The sequence below is a fragment of the Panthera pardus genome, unplaced genomic scaffold (genome assembly GCF_024362965.1).
Source record: "Panthera pardus isolate Hobbes unplaced genomic scaffold, ASM2436296v1 HiC_scaffold_25, whole genome shotgun sequence".
Lineage (NCBI taxonomy): Eukaryota > Metazoa > Chordata > Mammalia > Carnivora > Felidae > Panthera > Panthera pardus.
In genome coordinates this window covers 41,754,246-41,776,401 of record NW_026526821.1, presented here as the reverse complement: position 1 = coordinate 41,776,401, position 22,156 = coordinate 41,754,246, and the positions used below count along the sequence as shown (strand labels likewise).

Sequence of the window (22,156 nt, the reverse complement as noted above, 5' to 3'; positions counted from 1 at the left end):
TCCTGGCTTGGCAAGGTGGGGTGATTAAAACCACAACCAGCTGAGAGGCGACATGTGAGACTTTGCTGTGGTGTAACAGAAGCCTCAGTGTTCCTTAATGACCCAGACATCATCGTCATGAAACTTGAGTAAATTTTATGCCCCATACAGGGACATTTTGAGGCCACACTTAGAGCTCTGCTCTTCGGTGCTACATCACATAAGTAACCATTATCCTGATTTCTATCTGCATACATGTTGTGCCTATGTTTGAACCTTAGACACGTAGAATGTTGCATCTTTTCTTCTCATCTGTCGGGCTTCTCTCCTCCACGTTTGGTTTGTGATATTCATCCATGATGTTTTCTATGGCTGCTGTTTGTGCCTTCTCATGACTAAGTATTATCGCATTGTCTGAATAAATGGCAGTTTACCCATTCTGCTCTTAACAGGCATTTGGGTAGTTCGCTGTTTTTTTGTGGGAGTATTTTGAATGGTGCTGTCATGAACATTTTCGAGCGTGTCTTTTAGGGAACACGTGTATGCATTTCTATGGTGTGGAGGTCAGCGGGATGCTTTAGTAAAGGGCTAGGTAGTAAACAGTTCCCTCCTTGTAGACCATGTTGCCTGTGTCGTGCCTACCCACACCTGCTGCTGCTGCACAAAAGCAACTGTAGACATTATGTAAATAAATGAACATGGGAATGTGTATTTTAATAAAACTTTGCTTATAGACATTGAAATTTAAATTTCATACAGTTTTCATATGTCATGAAATACAATTCTTTTGTTTTTGTTTTTGTTTTCAACCATCTAAAAATGTAAAAATAATCCTCAGCTCACCACTGCGTACAGAACCAGGCAGCTGGCTTGATTTGACCTGCGGCAGGAGTTGGCTGACCCCAGCCGCTGGGCATGTACCTAAGGGGGAATGCTGGGTCACGTGGTATAGATATTCTCCAACTATAGAAGACCCTGCCTGTTTTCCGTAGCGGTTCTCTCCATGTACTTAACAACATGTAAATAGTTCTGTATGAATGAAGCACGTAGATTTGAGAGTTTGGATTTTGTGATGTTGTTTCCTTACTTTTGAGTCCTGATTGGTTATGATTTTGAGAAGTTAGATGTTGAGATAAGCAGCTGGCACTGCACTTATTAACAGAAATAATTGGAGTATGTAATTGGACAGTGTTGCATGTGTACCTTTTATTTCGTTTATTGCTTTATTAATAGACCAGATAGGAAACACAATTTAAATTCTTATTTTGAATTTCAGGTTTCCTTGAACCACTCTGTAACCTTAGCCACACATGCTTTATTTGTAAAAAGATTTCAAATGTAATTTCTCTTTTTAAAATGGATTACATTTCACATTTTAATAAACTATTGGGGCCATGTGCAGTCAACATTCAAAATTATATTTGGGTTTTTGAAAGCCCTCCACTTGCATAATTTGAGTGAATGTGCCCTGTTGATTTACTGGGCAGTTTATCTTGCTAAAGGTATATTAATAATATTTCAAAGTGTAATGTATCACTTACAGGAATACTTGTGTAAAATATTGTTGGCCATGAGAGTATTTATGCAACCAAGACATATATTTATATTCCTGCTAAATTGATTGGGGGAGAAGGAGCTGGTCTTTTGGGATTGGTGCTCATATCAAGTGTTGTGAAGTAAATGACCTGAACTCTCAAAGGGACAGGATTTGAGTGGCAGGCCTTTTGAACAGGATTAACTCCTTGGGTTCTTAGAGGATACTTTATCTAGTTATTCATGGAGTACCAGGGTCACATCCCTCTGTGCTGGGCTTCCTTGCCATTCCCAAAGTTTACTGCACAGTCAGGGCGGAAACTCGCCTCTGTCCTGATGTGTGCTTCTGCTGGGCCCTCACTACTCATGGTGTCGACAGCTGTCTGAACAGTGGGGTTCATTAGACTGATTTGGTTTTAGTGTTTGGGGTGGATATAGGTTAATAGAAGGAAGAGGGTTATAGTCTCCCTTCTCTGTTAAAAGCAGGTTTTATTACGAACTAGGAGACAGAATGAGCCCATCCACTTGGGGTTGGGTCTTCACTGACTCGCCAGCATGTCTGGAGTATGCACTTTCCAGAAGGAAATCTTGAGAAGCCAGAAGTGTGCCTTGTCTTTAACTTTTTCTCTGTCTCTTCTTTTCTCTGTATCCTCCTTTCTTAGTTTTCTAAGTCCCCTTGGGTAATGATAGGCTCATGTGGCTAAGAAACAAAAGAAATCTCTACCGAGTTCAGGAATTAAGCCCCTCCCTTCTCTCAGCTATTAGAGAAGACCTCTTCTCCCATTTTTGTGTGAAAGAGTGATGAGAAAGCAGCTGACCAAAAAAAAAAAAAAAAGGTGAACTGTGGGATCTTTGCTTTTGCATTTGTTTATTTCCTGCTTAATTCAGATCTGGGAATCCAGATACACTCTGTGAGTTCCCACTTATTTTCATCAGTGTGTTCCTGATGCCTGTGGAGGATGGTAGATTTTTACTGAAAGCCTCAATAGATTTTTCAGGGGTGATTTCTGCTGATAAAGGTTGGCTACACATCCCTTTGGCTTCCAGACATCTGCAGATTTTCCTTATCTCTGCACCTCTGTCTTATTGAGATACAATTGGCATACAACACTGGATTAGTTTTGGTGTACAACATGATGACCTGACACGTGTTTATTGCAAAATGGTCGCCACAATACGTTTAGTGAACATTCATCACCTTGCACGGTTATACATTTTTTTTTCTCATGATGAGAACTTTTAAGACTTACTCTCTCAGCAACTTTCAGTGTATACAATATAGTGTGTTAGCTTTATCACCAGGCTGTACATTACATCCTAATAGCTTATTTATCTTCTAACTGGAAGTTTGTGTCTTTTGACAACCTTCACTCATTCCACTTCCCTCCCTCCCCTCCCTCCCTCCCTCCCTGCCTGCCTCCACCTCTTGCAACCACCAATCTGTTCTCTGTGTCCATGAGTTTGGCTTTTTCAGATTCCACATATAGGTGAGATTGTACAGTATTTGCCTTCATCTTTCTGACTTATTTCACTTAGCATAATGCCCTCAAGGTCCATCCATGCTGTTGCAAATAGCAGGATTTCTTCCTTTTTAATGACTGAATAATATTCAATTGTGTATATACATATATATATATGTGTGTGTGTGTGTATATATATATATATATATACACACACACACACATTTGTATACGCCACAATTTCTTTATCCATTCATCTGCTGATGAAATTAGGTTGTTTCCCTGACTTGGCTGTTCTAAACAATGCTGTAATGATCATAGGGGTGCAGGTACCTTTTCGAGATCCTATTTTCACTTCCTTCAGATAGGTACAAGGAAGTGGAATTGCTGGATCATATAATAGTCCTATTTTTGATTTTTTGAGGAATTTCTGTATTATTTCCCATAGTGCCTGCACCAGTTTACACTTGCATGAGCAGTGTGCAAGGGTTCCTTTTTCTTCACATCCTTGCCAACACTTGTTACTTCTTGTCTTTTTGATGATAGCCATTCTGACAAATGTGAGGTGATCTCTCATTGTGGTTTTGATTGGCATTTTCCTGATAATGAGTGATGTTGAGCATCTTTTCACGTGTCTGTTGACCATCTGTGTGTCTTCCTTGGAGAAATGTTTACTTCGTTTTTCTGTCCATTTTTTTATTCATATTTTTGTTGTTGCTGTTGTTGTTATGGGTTGTTATCAAGTTCTTTATATATGTTGGTTATTAACCCCTTATAAGGTTTGCAACATTTTCTCCCATTCTATAGGTTGCCTTTTCATTTTGTTGATCGTCTCTTTTATTGTGCCAGAAACCTTTTGAGATTCATGTGGTCCCACTTTTTTGTTTGTCTGGCTTTTGTTTTCTTAGCTTTTGGTGTCAAATCAAAAAAAAAAAAAAAAAAATCATTGCCAAAACATTACTCCCTATGTTTTCTTCTAGGAGTTTTATGGTTTCAGGTTTTATATACAATCCTTTAATCCATTTTAAGGTTGATTTTTGTGTATGGTGTATGATAGTGGTCCAGTTTCATTCTTCTGCATGGGGCTGTCCAATTTTCCCAGCACCATTTGTTAAACAGACTATGCTTCTCCCCATTGTATATTCTTGTCCAGGTGGGTTTATTTCTGGCCTCTCTCTTCTATTCTATTGACTTATGTGTTTGCTTTTATGCAAATAACCGTACTGTTTTGTTTACTATGGCTTTGTAATATGGTTTGATATTAAGAAGTACAATGCCTCTAGCTTTGTTATTTCTCAAGATTGCTTATGCTTCTTGGGGTCTTTTGTGGTCCTATGCAAATTTTAGGATTGTTTGTCTTATTTCTATGAAAAATGCATTGGATTTTCATAGGAATTGTGTTGAATTTGTAGGTCACTTTGGGTATAATGGACATTTTAACAATATTAATTCTTCCAGTCCATGAGCGTGGAATATCTTCCCATTTGTTTGTGTCATCCTCAGTTTCTTTCATCAGTGTCTTAATTTTCAACGTGCAGGTCTTTCACCTCCTTGGTTAAATTTATTCCTAGGTATTTTATTCTTTTTTGATATAATTGTAAGTAGAATTGTTTTCTTAATTTCTCTTTCTGGTCATTATTAGTGTATGGACATGCAGCTGATTTTTGTGTATGAGTTTTGTATCCTGCAGCTTTACTGAATTTGTTTATTCTAATAGTGTTTTGATGGAGTCCTTGTGGTTGTCTCTATATAGTATCGTGTCATTTGTGAGACAGTTTTACTTTTTCCTTTTCAATTTGGACACCTTTATTTCTTTTCTTGTCTAATTTCTCTGGTTATGGCCTCCAATACTATGTTGAATAAAAGTGGCAAGAGTGGGTGTCCTTTCCTTGTTCCTGATCTTAGAGGAAAAACTTTCACGTTTTCACCATTGAGTATGACGTTAGCTGCGGGCAGTTTTTCCTTGTGGAAGGCTTTTGGAGGAATGGTCTCTTGGCTTTCATTTTTGGAGGGTGAAATTTTGTTTTGTCATTCAGAGTTCCATCTTCAGAACATTATACAACATGCGATAAAAATACAATAAGATAATAGCCTTGGAGATATACTTAAGATTAAGTAAAATATATTTTAAATAAAATAAATTGAAATACAATAAGTTTAAAAGTTTTACATGAAAATATGTCCCTTTATTGGAAAAGATTATTACATGTATTGTATTATTTTGGTTTCAAGTGTGTTTATTTAAAAAAAAATTTTTTTTAACGTTTATTTATTTTTTGAGACAGAGAGAGACAGAGCATGAACGGGGGAGGGTCAGAGAGAGAGGGAGACACAGAATCTGAAACAGGCCCAGGCTCTGAGCTGTCAGCACAGAGCCCGACGCAGGGCTCAAACTCACAAACTGCGAGATTATGACTTGAGCCGAAGTCTGATGCTCAACCGACTGAACCACCCAGGGGCTCCTCAGGTGTGTTTATTATAGAAAATTTGGGGACACCCGAGTGCTCAGTCGGTTAGTCATCCAACTTTGGTATCCGAGTTTAGCTCAGGTCTTGATCTCACGGTTCGTGAGTTCGATCCCTGCAATGGGCTCTCTGTTCTTCGCATGGAGCCCTCTTCGGATCCTCTGTCTCCCTCTCTCTGTCTGCACCTCCCCTGCTTGCAAGTGTGATTTTTCTTTCTCTCTCAAACATTTAAAAAAATTGGGAATGAAAAAAGTATAAAGAAAAAAATATCCAGAGATAATTTGTTTTTATTTTGTAGTATTGCATGAGATGCAGGTCAAGTTCAGTCTCTCCTTGTCTTTTCTCTCTTTCTCATATTTATTTATTATATTTATTATGTATTCCAAATAGGTACATAACATGAGACACACACACACACACACACACACACACACATACACACATACACACACACACACACACACACACACACACACACACACACACCCTTGCTATAGATGGAATTGGTCCCTTCCAAAATCCATTTGTTGAAGCCCTAATCCCCAGTGCAACTGTATTTGGATATAGAGCCTTTAGACAGTAATTAAGTAATTAAGAGTAATTAAATGAGGTCATAAGGTTGGGGTCCTAATCCAGTAGGACTGGTGGCCTTACCATAAGAGGAAGGAAGAGAAATCTGTCTCTCCACCATTGCTTGCATGCTCAAAAGAAAGGCCATGTGAGTACAAGGTGGGGTGGTGGCTCCTGCAAGCCACGAGTGGAGGCTCTGGAACAAAACCTGCTTTGCTAGGACCTTGATCTTGGACTTCTCAGCCTCTAGAACCTTGAACAATAAATTTATGTTGTTTAAGCCACTCATTCTGTTGCATTTGTTACGGCAGCTCAAGATGACTAACAGACATGTACAAACACACACATGAATCATACATATACAGAGACCCACACATTTTAAACAGAAATCGAGATCATTTTCTATGTAATCTAATGCAGTTTTTTCTGATTATCATTAGCATGAATCACACTGTGATACATATATTTTTCTAATGTATGCCACATGCTTTTCCATATTAAGTCAGCTGAGACTAGTTTAGCTTTTTGTGTTGTGATGTAAAGCTTTATTTTGTCTTAAACGTGGCCAGTATATAGTGATATGTCCGAGCCTGTTGAGATGTGAAGCATCTTTCGTGGGACACATAACTGAGATTATTTAAATGCCCAGCAGTGCAGAAGTGGACAGTCACAAGTGCAGGTGTAAAACATAGGAAGGCATGAGGTTTTCTGTGTGGGCTTTGGAGGACTGCACAAAGAGGTGTGACAGTGTTAGCGAATCTCTGTTCTGAGTTTAGTTATGTGGTTTCAGCAAACGATGCAGTCAGTCTCCTGAAGGTTCAGTTCTCTTATCTCTAAACCCGGATGGAGCTTGGTAGGAGCAAATGCTTAACAGAGGTGTTCTGAAATTCAGCCATGAAGCTCTTGATGGGCCCTTCCTCCATGACATTGGTGGGTGCCTGCACAGAGCCGTGTTTTCCTTCCTGGCTCTGGACCATTCCAGACTACTGAGTCTGCGGGATAACTGTGTGCTGGGTCCGAGAGGAGCCACCATGTGCCTCTAGCTTTTGCCTTTGTGAAGTGGGTCTGCTGATACCGATCCCTTGAAGAAACGATGTCCAGTTAATTTATTACAGTAGTCCCCCCTTTTCCTCAGTTTCACTTTCCGCGGTTTCTGTTACCCCCATCAAGTGTGGTCCGGAAGCAGATGACCCTCCTCTCGACGGATTGTCAGAATGTCAGCAGTAGCCTACCGCTGTATCACAGCACCTGCGTCATTCACCTCGCTCACATCTTCTCATCACGGAGGCATTCTATCATCTTGCATCATCACAAGGAGAAGTAGGAGTGCAGTACAATGAGATGTTTTGAGAGAGAAAGAGCACATTCACATAACTTTTACTACAGTATGTTCTTACGTAATTGTTCTGTTTTGGAACTATTGCTGTTAACTCTTACCATGCCTATTTTTTATAAATTAAACTTTATCATAGGTACATATATATAGGAAAAAAAACCAGTATACATTGGGTTTGGTACTATCTGTGGCTTCAGGCATCCACTGGGGGTGTTGGAATGTTTCCTGTGGATAAAGGGGGGACTACTGTACATTGCCTAAGGAAGAAAGCAACCTTTGTTACTCATGACATTGATACGGAGGCACATCAGTTTTTCTGTGGCCTGCACGTTATTTGCTGGCATGTGATGCCGTGTTATTAAATGGAATTCAGGAGGAAGGATGTGGAATGCGTGACTACACGCTCCTAGCCCATCAGCATCCAGCTTGACCCAGTGGAGTTGAATTTTGCTACAACTCTGAAAGTCTGTGCAGATTCCTCATGGGCAAGACTTTTGTCGGATAAAATATTGTTTGGAATAACTGTCCATGTACCAAGACCTTGACATTTTTTTGGTGAGACAGACATGCTAGTTGTGAATTTCAGGTTTTTTTTTTTTTCTGGTAATGCTAATTATTTATGCTAAGCAAAGATATGGATGTTAATGATAATAGCTACCATCTGTAATCCTGATGAGTAGATACAGATAAATCTATTTAAAGATTAACACAGATGTAGTTTGATACACAGATGTAGCCATAGGTATGTTTACATAAGAGATATGTCATTACATATAACATTGACACAGATCCAGATTGGAGACAACAAAATGGAGATATAGATAATAGATAAGAGGGTGTCTTTTATTCACTCCATCATCCCCAGCATATACTAGCATCTGGCAAGTAGCAGTTCATTAAATATTAGTTGAATGGGTTGCAGAAGCAGCTAACTGGAGGATGAGGGGATTGCAAGTTGATAAACTAGTAATATACTAACATGGTATATCCTCCAAGTGAGCCCAAAACAGAGGTGTCAGTCATATGGGGGGATATAGAAAATTATGGCACAATCCTGGATGTGAAATACCTGGGAGCTTAAAAAAAAAACAACTCATGCGGCACCTGGGTGGCTCAGTTGGTTAAGCGTCTGACACTTGATTTTGGCTCACGTCATGATCTCATGGTTCATGAGATTGAGCCCCATATCAGGCTCTGTGCTGGCAGTGCAGAGCCTGCTTGGGATTCTCTGTCTCCCTGTCTCTGCCTTTCTCTCCTCTCCTCTCCTCTCCTCTCCTCTCCTCTCCTCTCCTCTCCTCTCCTCTCCTCTCCTCTCCTCTCCTCTCCTCTCCTCTCTCTAAGAAAGGAAGGAAGGAAGGAAGGAAGGAAGGAAGGAAGGAAGGAAGGAAGGAAGGAAGGAAGGAAGAAAAAAAAACTTAAAAAAAAAAATACCATGCTTGGGCCCTGCCCCTGAGATACTCAGTTAAGGGACAGAACAGGGCTCAGGCATGATACTTTTTAAAAACTCCTTGGGTGATCTGCTGGTCTAACAGGACAAACAACTACACATAGATGTTAATGTCAGTAGTATGTATTCGACTGAGATCTGAGTGGTTAGGCTGCTTAACTGTGGTCAGTACAGGGGGCGTGTCCTCTGTGGATCTGAGTAGGCTCTAAATGTTTCCCACAGTAAGGGGAAAGATGGGGTAAGATTCAGATAGAGGAAGGGACTGCAAGGCTATTCCAAGCAGACATTCCAGCAAAGGCTGGAAGGTGGATATGAGTGTGACAAGAAAACAAGAGTAAACCAGCTTTACATGACCAAAGCGTGAGGCAGATGTCAGAGTGAAGTTTTCCAGGTTACAATGTGCCACTTAAAGTGACCCTTTCACTTAGCTTTCTTACCTGTGTTCAAATTTGTATTTTATAGAAATGCCCTTGTAGTACCTTCTGGTGAGCCCTTCTGAGTATTTTAGGCTTCCATTCAAATATACTTCAAATATACTAATGTACTTCTGATCACAAGATCCTGCTCTACTTAAAAAGCCTAGTTAAATATTAATGTGGGGAAATTTGCTCTTGCATATTTTCACACGTAATTTCTTTAATTGGTATTATGCATTTTGCATAATTTAAATACCAACATCTGGGTGATTTGCTCAGCCAGCAGAGGACTGCTTCATCAGAAAGATCTACACAGCACCGTCTCTGAACTGCCTGCCAAGAGTTAGCTGTTGGTGTTTAAAATAAAGAATGTTTTCTGTAACGGGAAGTGTAGTGGAAATTGAACTGCCCCAAGAGTTTCTGTTCATTAAAAGCACAATATTAATTCTATTTAGTGTTAGGGGCTGACTGCCAATAATCCTAGGAAATTTAGATTTGTTAGCACCATGGAGTAGGTGGTGGCCAGATTCTTCTCTTCCTGTTTCTGCCCTGGTGAGTCTGGAACTGTTCACCGTCTGTTCTAAAGGTGTTTCTTTTGACCACAGGTACTTTAATGCGGATTGTTTCAAAGTCATGTGAAAAACAAGGTTTTTACATTTCTACCCTAACTTTCATGATGTAATAGGTGCCAATCTGATATCAGCATCATGATGCTAGGTAGAGATGTGTTGGATACTTCTTAAATAATTTATGATGATAGTCTTTTAGGATCAAACCTTCACATTTAAGCAAGATTCCCTTATAAGCTTGACTTATTCCGGCCATTTTAAGTATTCTTTTGAGGTTCAAGAGCTGCTTTTGCCTAGCAAGGAGCATAAAAACAGGACTGATCAGAAACAGTCTCAGGCTTGGGATCAGAGATCACGATACTGTTAAATATTTTGGCTCTCACTGATCCCATCCTGAATTCTCTTTCTCTGGGCCTAGCTTGTTGTCCTGGATCCACCATTTGCTTTCTGGAGGGGAAGACACACAGTAAATGTAATTTTGGTAGCCTTGAGTGCTCTGAAAATATTAAGCCCAGTGGAGTGGTAGAATATGTGCCCGGGAGTAGGGGAATGGGATCTAGCAGGGCATAAACTTTATCTGAGCAGGGACTTTCTCCATTTACTCACTGCTATCTTTGATTTTGAGAGAGCAGGCAGCATGTGTGGTAAGAGCTTATTGACAAGAAGGGATAAGCAACAAAGTCGGGAGAGAATGTCCGAGGCAGAAAGAATAGCATGTGCAAAGGCCCTGCAGTGGGAATGAGGAGGCATTATGGCTGGAGCATTGTGAGTCAAGTGGAGAGAGGAGGGAGGCGAGGTTGGAGAGGTGCACAGGGGCCAGATGAAATGAGATGTGGGGGTCATTTTATTCTAAATGCATGGGAAACCACCATAGGGTTCTATGCGTGACCTTTTGATGTTTAGAAAAGGTGGCTCTGGCTCATATGCAGAATGGATTGTAGGGTGGCAAGAGAGGAAGCAGAAGGACCAACTGGGGGATGTCAGAGACTCCAGGTAGGATATGGTGGTAGCCAGATCAGCTCAGTAGCAGTGGAGACAGAAAGTTGTGGATGATTCAGACTTTGTTGTGTAGGTAGAGCTGATGGACCTACTGATGGTCTGGCTAGGGGAGCTGAGGCAAAGAGAAGCATCAAGGGTGGCATCTAGGTTGATCCACTTGATTCTTCCTTTTTTTGTGTGTGTTTTCAAGCCATGGATTGCTAATTCTGCCTTCCCACCTAAACCTCCTCCTTGCTGGAGCCTCATTCTCATTAAGGCTGATCGCCAGTCCTCCCTTGATTCTAGGTCTGTGGTATCTGCTAGACCTTTTCAGTTATGGTAGACTTCCATTTCCTTATTAACTTCCACAGACTATTCTTTCCTCTGTGTGTGTGTGTGTGTGTGTGTGTGTGTGTGTGTGTGTAAATCAGATTATGATTCAGAGAGCATAATTAAATAGAGCTCTCATAAGAAGGATTACATATTACCAATAGACTTGTAGGGTCATAGAACATGCTGTTAGCCACCCAGTATTATTTTTATTCACTTCTCTCTCACATTCTCTTCTGGGAACACAGCAAAAATAAAGTTATTTCCTGGAGGAATGTGAAGGAGATTCTTACCTCATTTCATCATACTCAGGCTGCATGAACAAAGAGTGAAAGAAGACAGGATGATAGTTGGCGGTTCACATGTACAGCTTCATTGATTTCCTGGTAATCTTGGCAACTGTTTCCTTTCTCTGTTAGATTTCTTTCTGTGTGTGGAAGAACATACAAGAAATAGTAGCTTTTGGCTGAATGTCAGCTTGTGGTGTACTTTCAGGATTTCAGAGCTAGTTAGTGTTGCCAGTGACCGTTTATCATTTTGTATTATATGAGAAACGTGTAAATTACTTGAGAACACTTGCTAGTCAAGTTGGTGAGTGATTTTAACAAGTCACCAGTATCCACTTGCTGAGCTGTCTGCAAAGTATTACTAGTAAATGTCAGGATTGTTGTTTTTTTTTTTTTTTTTTTCCTGGCAATAAAAATCTTTTGGATATTTATCAGATATTTGCAACTCTTGCAAGCTCTCCAGTTTTCCTTATTTCTCATTAAGAAGAATATGTAAAATAGTTGAGAAGGATGTCTTAAGGTCAGTCCGCCTAAACTGATTGTCACAGAGTGCATCTACCTCTGCAGTGTCCTTTATAATCCCGCTTTTCTTTTTCCTCTGTTCCCATTCTTCCTGCACATCCTTGCCAGATTCATCTTCTAAAGTATCAACCCGTTCCTGTTTTCAAAATTCTCAATGGCTTCCTGTTTTCTGAATCAAATAATGATCCATCTACCTGGCTTTCCAGTCCATTTTTTTCCAGGTTTAGCAGGTAAAGTGAATTTCCAGGGGTCTCTTGTGGATATACCCATGTTTGCCGTTGCCCTGTCTTTACTCAAGGAGTCCCCCAAACCTGGAGTATCCCTTATTTTCTTCCTTTTTGTAACCTGCTGAAATCCTACTCTTTAAAGAGGCATTTGGAGATGACATCACAGTTTCAAAGATGGGAGGAAATAATAAAAAGCAAAGCAAGCATCCCATGCTGCAGCAGAAAAACCACCGTGAACTCACTAATAGGGAGCAGATGACAAAGTCACAAGCCAGCCCTGAGGAAGAGGGAAGGTTGTTCCTAAGCCTGCACATCGGAAGCTGAATCAGTGAGGGTTCTTAAGGAATTTAAAAAAATATATATTTTTTAATGTTTATTATATTTGAGAGAGACAGAGCACAAGCAGTGGAGGGGGAGAGAGAGAGAGAGAGGGAGGTACAGAATCTGAAGTAGGCTCCAGGCTCTGAGCTGTCAGCACAGAGCCCGATGCAGGGCTTGAACCCACGAACCGTGTTATCAGGACCTGAGCCGAAGTCGGACACTTAACTGACTGAGCCACCCAGGTGCCCCTAAATCAGTGAGGGTTCTAAAAACCCTTCCCGGGGCCCTCCAGTCTGGGGAGATCCAAACTGATTTCCCTGTTCTTATTTGAGGAGCCATAGAAGTAGCTGGTGGTGGTAACTGGGAGGAAGTGAAATGCGGAGCTGATTCTCTTTGTAAGTAAAGGCCTGGTGAAATGGTGAGAGACCTGGGAGCAGGCTTCCCCACAGGAGTGGGATCTCAAGCAGGAGGAAGGAGCACAGTAGAGGATATTTCATGACCTTTGCTAAGAGAGGGCAGAGCCCTGGAATTCAAATTCACCCTAGAGCCTCTAGGGTGCTTTGTTTGAAACGTGGCTCTCGTCATTCCATCTGGCTAGGGAAAAGTGATAGAATGCAGGCTACTCAGTCTTTGAACTTGACAAGATCACAGGAACAGCAGGACAGGGGTCAAGGAGTTGCCCGTTGTGTGTTAGAGCCTACAGAATCTCTGGATTCCTAAGCATACACACCTGAGCACATATACGAGATGAGAGATCAAACTAGGGTAATTCTAGAAACATAGTTATAATAAGGGATGGGTGGACAGATGGACAGAAAGAAAGAAAGAAAGAAAGAAAGAAAGAAAGAAAGAAAGAAAGAGAGAGAAAGAAAGAAAAAAAGAAAGAAAGAAAGAAAAGAAAAGAAAAGAAAAGAAAAGAAAAGAAAAGAAAAGAAAAGAAAAGAAAAGAAAAGGAATCTAGCATGCAAAAGACAAAGGGTCCAGATCTCGATGAAAACATACCTCAAGGCATGGGAGTTCTTTACAATTGTTTCATTCTGTGGAACTAAAGTTAGTGAGAAATGTGAAGTCGATAAACAAAAGAAGATGATAATAAAAAGCAGAATGAGGTTGGGGGAAGAAAAAAAAAACAGGAGATTGCAGACCTAAAGAAAGAGTATGAGGTCCAAAACAACATCCAGTACAGCACTAATACGTAAAATTAGAAATACCAAGGGAAAGAATAGATGCCATTGAAATCAAATTACTAAAAGAGTAAAGGCTTCATAATGTCAATGAACACAAATGAAATACTCAAGGTATTAAGTAATCAGAAGCTAAAATATGAAGAAGACAAAGACAATGTCATATAAGGATAATTGGCATCCCTGAAGTAGACAGTCAGCAAATGAAACAAAATGCGGTAGAAAACAAGCCAGTTTTCGTGAAATGAAGAAATAAGCAAAAGAACTGGGTCTGCAGATGAGTCTTGTATTCCAGGAAAATTTGGAGTACAGAAGGTTCAAGACTGAAATCTATCTTAATTAAGCTATTGGATTTCAGAGATAAAGGAGTTCTTCATACCCCCCTGGGCAGAAAAGCAGATTGTCTGCCGTGGACTAAAAGTTAGTGTAGCTTCCTATTTCCTCAGAGTAGCAGTCAGTTTCTGAAGATAATGGAGCCGTGTGTTCATCATTCTGAGGGAAAGGAAGTATGGACCCGACGGTGGCCCAAACTGACACAGCTAAGGGGTTATTCAGGTGTGAGGGCAGGAGGCAGATATTTCCAAACGTGTACAAACTCGAGTAAGAGTGGTTAAAATCAAAGCACGTATGAAAAATGTACGTCGGCAGCACCGTCAGACCGCTAAATATGCTTCATGACGTTTTAACTTAGAAGGATATTTTAGGAAATAGCCCTTGTAGTGAAGGAACATTTGGTTGAAATTCAACAAATACTTCAGTTTCTTTTCCTTTTGTTAAATTCACATAAAGTCACGTGCGGTGTGTTAAATGAAAAAGTAGCTTTGCTAGAGGCTAATTCTATTTTTTATAAAAGTCTTCCTGTCTGCCTGGCTTCCTCCCTCCCTCTTTACACACACTGCGGGCACCGGCTCCAGGGGAACCTTTCGTCTTCTGCTAAGTGTCATAGGCAAGTTGGCAGAAGTTAACTGCACTTTATACTGTGAGGCAAGGCTACAAAATTCCGCTAGTGAAACACATAATTCTCCATAGACTACATTTGCTCAAAAAAAGAGTCTGACATTTAATTTTTGGCTGTCAAAAAACAATCTACTTAAAATCACTTACTCCCTACCATGGCGAATAATCAGCACTTATTGAGTGACTGCTGTGTGCCCGGTGCAGCCATATTCACCTGACGTAGTCAGTGTGAAGAAAGACAGTTTCTATTCTTAGACAGCTCTTAATTTAGGTGGGACAGACACATCACCAGTTTTCCTAGTATTCCCCAAGTGAGATCCAGCTCTCAGGAGACTTCTCAAAAGGGAAAAATTGGTTTTGTTGTTGGTTAAGTTCTTGTTTTGGTTTTCACTTAGTCATTGAGGAAAGCTGTTGACTTTTGTCAGAAAGTACTAGATGCTGAGGATATGGCTGTGATTAAAAGAGGTAGGACCTCCGCTCAGTCTTATAAACAGGTATGGTGGTTACGTGGGGCGCTCCCAATGAACTAAGCCCTTGTGTGGTCTCCTCCCCTGGAATCGGGCAGCCCTGCCTGTAACTCACCTGAACTGCTGGAATGTGCCAGAAGTGACACAGTGAGCGTAAAGGCACTGGACACATGTTTTAGGTTCAGAGAAACATATTGAACATATTATTTGCAAATGTAATGAACATAATGTTTAAAATAAGCTGATGGTATGTTTTGACACTTTTAGTCAGGCTATGGTTTCCTTTTTATACAATAATTGGTTGCCAGAAGCTTTGTTTCAATACAAAATACGTGCAGCTCTATATATTTTCCCATTTCTTTGGGACATGGCGTTCCTAGAGTTGGGGGAGGGATGGCCAATTCTGCTATGTTAAATATTCCATCTTATCAAAGAGGTGTTTCATAAATTATGTATAACAGTAGATGCCACTCAATAAATATTTTATACGTGATAGATATTTTTGTCTGAAATTACTTTTTCACTTGAGCAATGATTTAAACCCTCGTTTTTAGTTTTATGAGGTGACACTTTTATAATATCGTGTAGTGAATGCAGCTTGAATGTCATGGAGCTTTAGAGCAGCATTAATCATAAATTCATCTGCCCCCACTCCCAGTCCTGGAAGACTGTCTCTTAATTCAGCTGTTACCCATATTGTGTATGGAAGTGTGTGTGAGAACATGCTGGTGTGTGTGCATGGGAAGGGGGAGGTGGGGACAGGTAATGCTTTTGACCTAGTGGCTCCAAAGTTATGAATTTCCAATGATTTTCAACATCTATGAGACTTATTTCAAGGAAGGGAAAAAGAAAGTATTTTTCAGTGGTGTAAAAAAAAAAAAAGGAATATGAAACTAAACTGGGATGTAGTCCAAAACAATTTCTCTAGTTTGAGTGGGAGCTATGAGAATTTAAAATATTGCCTTTTCCTCAGGTTATTGTCCACTCTTATGCAGAAAGAAAATACATATGTCTCTGTACTTCTGAGAACAGTCACTGTCCTCTTCACATGGACCTAGAGACCTGGAACATTCGTTGGCAGGCGGCTGCCTAACCACATATGTGGTACTGTCACAGTTCAGAGCCACCAGACCTTCCAGTGAGGACACTGTTTTATGAAATAGAACCGTGTGATTAAGTTCTCCACTCTAACATATATCTTTTTTTTTTTTCTTTTTTTTAAAGCACATACTTTCCTCTCCTGCTTGAATTCTACAGTCAGGAGGAAAAGAACACATTCTACCAATATCTGAGAGATAGGAGTAGAGGCTGGTTTATTTAGAGTACTCATTTAACTAAGATTTGCGAGGGCCTTGGTACAGTAAATCAGGATTACTGAAGTCCCCGACCTGGAAGCCTGAGGTTTTGAGCCCTGCAGTGGGAGCCTGGCTGATAAGAGGAGTAATTGAAGAACAATGATACGCTTCATTTCCTTTTCTTGAATCGAAGTTATGCATTGGTCATTTTCTCTGCGTATCTATTTAATGGTTGTTAAATTAAATTGCTTTCTTTCAAGTGGTGATTTTTATGGTTTTTTGTTTTTTTTTTTTTTTTTTGCATTTCATTCCATCACCCTCTTGCATGACTGCAGCTCTGTGGGTGTGTGTTTGAGACTCATATATCTGCAGAGATGAAGGCCCAGGGAACTTCTCTCTTCCTGCTACCCTTCCCCTAAACCTCTTAGTAACTCCCTTGTCTATAAGGTTGTGAAGTTCTGAATCCTTGACCTAGAGGATGACATCGTTTTAATATTTCAGTGACATGAAATACATTTATTCATTGCAGAAATGTAAGGTGTACTGAGTATGTTTCAGGCAGTGCTCGCTTTGGGGATCTAGAACTGTGCCCTGGTCACAGTGCGCATTATAGGGGTGGGGTAGGGAAGAGACCCGCTAGGAGTGTCTTTACCAGGTGCCTGGTTGGTAGCTTAGAGCTTGCTTCCCCGTCGCTCACATTATACCTAAGATCACAGAGTGCAGCGTTGTGCTCTCGGACGTGACTCAGTCAGAGCTCAGCATGGCCCAGCCTCAAGGCTGGACTTTTCACCTTCGGTCTTTGGAATTTATCTCAGATTTGTTTAGAAGCCTGATTTTAGAGCTCTTTTGTCTTGGTACCGATGGGCCTTATGTTAGGACAGGGACCCATGGTCTGTTGCCTGACCAGCGCTGTTGCCGCTCTGCCTGCATTTGTCGGAACTTCGTGTACCTGACCATTCATTCATTCATTCATTCATTTGGCGATACTAACCAGTTACAATGTGTCAGACATGAAATTAGGCACTGGCTTATATTCTAGTCTGGACAGGTAATAAGCTCATATGTAATATATCATGTAGTGGTAATTGCTAAGGAGGGAAACATCAGGATAAAGGAGGTTAGTGCTTATTACTTTGTGTGGGGTGATGGGGAAGGTGGCATTTGAGTGGAGACTTGAGGTACTGGAGGCTGAGTTATTTATATTTATACACACACACACACACACACACACACACACATATTTGAGAGTTCTTCTCAACTAGAGTTGATGTAGTTCCCCAGAGGATATTTGCTTGTATCTGGAGACTTTTTGGTTGTCACAGCCTTGTGGAAGTGGTAGGGTACTACTGGTATCTAGTGGGTATATAACTGAATTCAAGGGTTTGCTTGGGGTGCACCAAACTGAATGCCACCCAAGGAAAACAAAGAACTTTCAATAGGGAGATAGGGAGAGAGTTCTCAAAGCACTGTCCCCCCATGGGGTTAATACGGGAAACTTTAATTCAGCGTGTTAGGGAGCAGGGGCAGGGGGTTTGCATAGGTTTGCAAGGAGGCTTGCAGGGAGTTTGCATTGGGTTCAGTTGTGCATGCCTGACATGTTAGCGTGCCAGTACATACATCCCATCTTTGAAATGGTGGAAAACTGCACTTATCGGAGCGGATCTTGGTATTGTAATGAGCTAAAGGTAACTTCAGAACAACTCGGGGGTTTCTGTAAAACCCAGGCTGTCCTCATCTCCAATCTGGCTCAAGCTGGCTTATGTAAAGGGATATCAGGTGAGACATACCTAGCAAGGGACTGTCAGGTCAAACACCTAACTGGGGCTTCTCCTTGGCTGGAGCTGTTGGTTCTACAAAAACGAAACACATTCCTTCCCTACTTTTGTTCTTTCCCCTCCTCCCTTCTGCTGATAGCTTTTTGCCCTCTTATTTGCGTAACTTCCCATTGCATCATAGCTAACAGGTAGAGGCCAGGGGTACTGCTAAGCCACCTGCAGTGCACAAGGCATCCTCCCATGATGAAGAGCCATCTGATCTGAAATGTCAGTAGTGCCAGGGTCTGGAAGCCCTCTTCTAGGGGAAGGGAAGGGACAGACAGTGACAGAAGAAACAGCCACCACAAAAGCAGAAGGAACAACGATGCCTAAAGCCCTGAGTTGGGGACGGGCTGGCAAGTTTGAGGAAGGGCAAGGAGCCTCTGGACTCCTAGACAAGAGTGAGCAAGGTGGGGGGAGATGAGAACGGGAGGTTAGCAAGGGATGAGATTGTGCAGAGCTTTGTAGAACCTTACAAAGGCTTGGGCTTTCAACTCTATGAAACGGGAGGCCAGGGAAAGGATTCGAACAGGGGAGCAGCCTGCCCTCACATCCCTCTGGCTGCTGAGTAGAGCACATGACACAGTGGGGCACCAGTGGTGGTGGCCCGGTGAAAGATGATGGTGGTTGGGGCTCAGGAGGAATGTGGTGCAGGTGGTTCAATGTTGTCAGATTAGGTCATATTTTGAAGGCAGAGTCAACACTAAGCATGTAGGATTTAGAGAAAGAAAGGAGCAAAGTATAGCCTTGGCGTTTGGTCTGAACAATTAGAAGGAAGGTTGGCATTTACCGGGATGGTATGGTGTGCAGGTTTGAGAGGCAGGGGAAATCAAGGGTTGGGTTTTTCTTTTAATGTTTATTTATTTTGGGGGGGAGAGAGAGTGGGTGGGCACAAGTGAGGGAGGGGCAGAGAGACAGGGGGACAGAGGATCCTAAGCAGGCTCCGTGCTGACAGCAGAGAGCCTGATGCAGGACTCGAATTCACTAACCCCGAGATCATTACCTGAGCCAAAGTCAGATGCTCAAGCGACTGAGCCACCCAGGCACCCCAAGAGTTGGTTTTTTAATGTATTAGGTTTGAGCTGCCTGTTTGGCATCCCAATAGAATACACTGAGGTAAGTGATTGTATGTATGCATGAGTGTGGGGTCAAGGGAGAGGGCTGTCTGTAGCATTAGACTTGAGTCATCGCATGTAGATTGCAGGTGAAGTCCAGAGACAGGATGCGGTCATCAGGGAGTGACTATAGGTACTCTGGTCCCAAGGATGAAAGCCTGCAGGAGAGAGTGGGAGGGGAGGAATTGGAGAAACCACTAGTGTAGGGAAGACTTTGGAGGAGATTATCTCCAAAGGGACACAGAGAAATTGTTGGTAGTTGGAGGAGATGCAGAGCCAAGGGGGGTGGTCATGGTGGTCGTTGTTGGGAGAATGTGTAGCAGATTTTTATGTACGTAGGGATGACCTGGTAGGTATTAGAAGTTAGTTCAGGAGACAGAGGGTCAAGTACATCTGGCACAGAGGTTGCTAATGCACAGGAAAGGATTGCTTTGGGGAACATTCACAGTTTTGACCATAGTAACCGGTGAGGTGAGCTGACAGATTGGGAGACTTCTAGATATTAAGTGAAATAAGGGTTCTGAAGAGGGAGAAAGATTACTTTGTAGTTGGCTGGTCCTAGGACTTTTCCTAAACAAGGCAAGGTCTGAGCTTGGTTTCAAAGAGGTTGTATTCATCAGGCAATAAGTTTACTTCATTTTATATGGAGCTTTTTGTATATTTCAAGTTCACTTTACCTGCCACATGCCAGGATCCCAGCATGAAGATTTTCCATTTTTCTTGCAGCTGTTTTGATGAGAAATAAAATACTACTCATTCTCTTTCCTCTAAGTAATCTTTCCTTTCCTTTCCCTCCTAATTTCAGGAACAAACTCTAGCCCTTAGGAAAGAAGGGATTGGAGTTGTTTTGGATTCTGAACTGCCCCATTTGATTGGCATTGATGATGACCTTCTGAGTACTGGAATCATCTTATATCACTTGAAGGTTAGAAGTGGCTTAAGTAGAACATAATTTTGTTTTCCGTTTCCTCTTTAGACACTAGCGGGGTTTCCTGTAATACTCTACATCCGTGAACACAACTATTACATTAGAGAATACACTACAAATCTTTGAGCCCTTTGGGGATTTTCGATGGTTCATTGGTGTTCTGTGGTATTAAAAGTTCCCATGTTTATGGAGTTCTAAAGCTAAATGAAGATCCATTTACTTTGCCTGCCACTTTGGAGAATCAGTGAGAGAGAGGTAAGGAACAAAAAGGCAGGCAGACCAAGGAAATAAAGTTACAACCACCTGGAGCTGAGATTTGCTAGATGTAATTTTCTAGTCCCTGGGGTTAATTATAAAGCGTGTCTCCAGCCTACATTATTGGGCCTGGTCCCAAACTGGCAATTTGTGTCAAGAGAACAGAATTACCACATTAGTATCAGTGGTTGCCTCTGTAACCTTGACTTAGTATCCTCTCTCTGATCCATGCCTTAAAATGAGGATAGTGTTGGATCTGAGCTTTGCAGGCTCCCATAAATTGTATCTTTAGATAGGAAGAACCTCTGGCCCCTAGAGGAGAAACTTGCCAGAAAGGATCAGGAACATCAGTGGGATTACCCACGTGGATAGAGTATGGATGCACGCCAAAAATAGGAGCCTACCCTTGTTGAGCAGGAAGCCTCAGGACCTGTGCATTTTCTGGGCAACATGGGACATTGTTACAGAGCCTCAGTGAACTCTAATTGCACTGAGGCTATGGCCTGTCTGGAACATTGCTCAGCCTATCAGCCATCAGCTTGCTTGGGTTTACATGAAAAATGGAGAAACAGACCATTCTTCATGTTCTTGCTAATAAATTCAACTTGACTTTTCTTCCTAGGAAGGTCAGACATATGTTGGTCGAGAAGATGCTTCAACAGAACAGGATATTGGTGAGAATCTTTATCAATTTCTTCTTCCCAGTGATTTTTAAAAATCATTTAATGAAGAATTTTCTTTCGAATGACTAACACTAAAGTGATTATAAAAAAAACCTCTTTTGCAAATACAGTATCGATCAGTATGTGCATTTCTATAACTTTGAGTGCAACTCAAATGAATGGAACAGAACAATTAGTTTAGCGAATAAAATGGAATTGTACATCCTTACCCCCACCGTATATACATTCTATACTCTGTCACAACTTTCGAGAGTAATTTAAATTAGTCTGCTCTCGTCACAATGGGACAGTGATCAAAATGTGCCAACAGACACAGATAGAGGGTAGTAGATCCCTCAACAGGAAGGATATAGACACCTGTGCAATGATGCCAGAGTGCACAACACACACGCATATGGAGGTATGACTTCTGGGTTTCCTGAAAGTCTTTGCCGAGACCCACAGATAAGCAGTGATTCAGCCTGGGAGCAGGGTGAGGTCTTGTTAGGCTTTAAAAGCATACCTGGGCAACCGCTGTAGTGGTGGTGGTTGGTGTGCGTGTGCGTGTGTGTGTGTGTGTGTGTGTGTGTGTGTGTGTGTGTGTGACAAGGTGGGGAGTGGCAGGGGAAGAATTCTGTCTTCTCAGCTGTTTTTAGAATTGCTGGTAATGGACTTGCTTTCCTGCCAAGTGTAAGCTATTCATCACGCCAAAGCTAGCGTAGTTCTGTGTGTTTTACTATTTGCTGTGAAACTGGGAGAGCTGAAAACCAGTTCCCAGAAGTCCTCAGCTTCAACTGTTTTTGAGTGGAACTAGGTGTCAGGCCTCCTCTTCTGATCGTTAAATTGTGTGTTTGACCTTTGGGGTTGCTGTAAATGATGATGAGTGGTAAGAACACATGTTTTCTGTGCACAGAAAAGCTCAGTAGTATGGTTCAGTGGAGAACAGTGGGAGCTGTTTGATTTGTACTTCTGAGAAGCTGGCCAAGAACTGTGCCTGAAATTGTGTAGGTTTTTTTGACAGGCGTTCATGTCCATGCCT

General features: G+C 41.5%; 1 protein-coding gene across 11 annotated transcripts in view; it reads left to right on the top strand.

Annotated features, from left to right (window-relative positions):
• The window catches only part of KIF16B (kinesin family member 16B), a 288,842-nt gene that overhangs the window by 122,999 nt on the left and 143,687 nt on the right, over positions 1–22,156 (top strand). For all 11 annotated transcript variants that reach the window (XR_002083782.2, XR_002083783.2, XR_008417797.1 and 8 more), the window contains 2 exons: positions 20,078–20,197; positions 21,078–21,129. Coding sequence is in view for 5 of the 11 variants with exons in the window: in XM_053890449.1 (XP_053746424.1) it covers positions 20,078–20,197; positions 21,078–21,129 (172 nt within the window). In the remaining 6 variants the exon portion in view is untranslated. The remainder of the gene's footprint in view (positions 1–20,077; positions 20,198–21,077; positions 21,130–22,156) is intronic.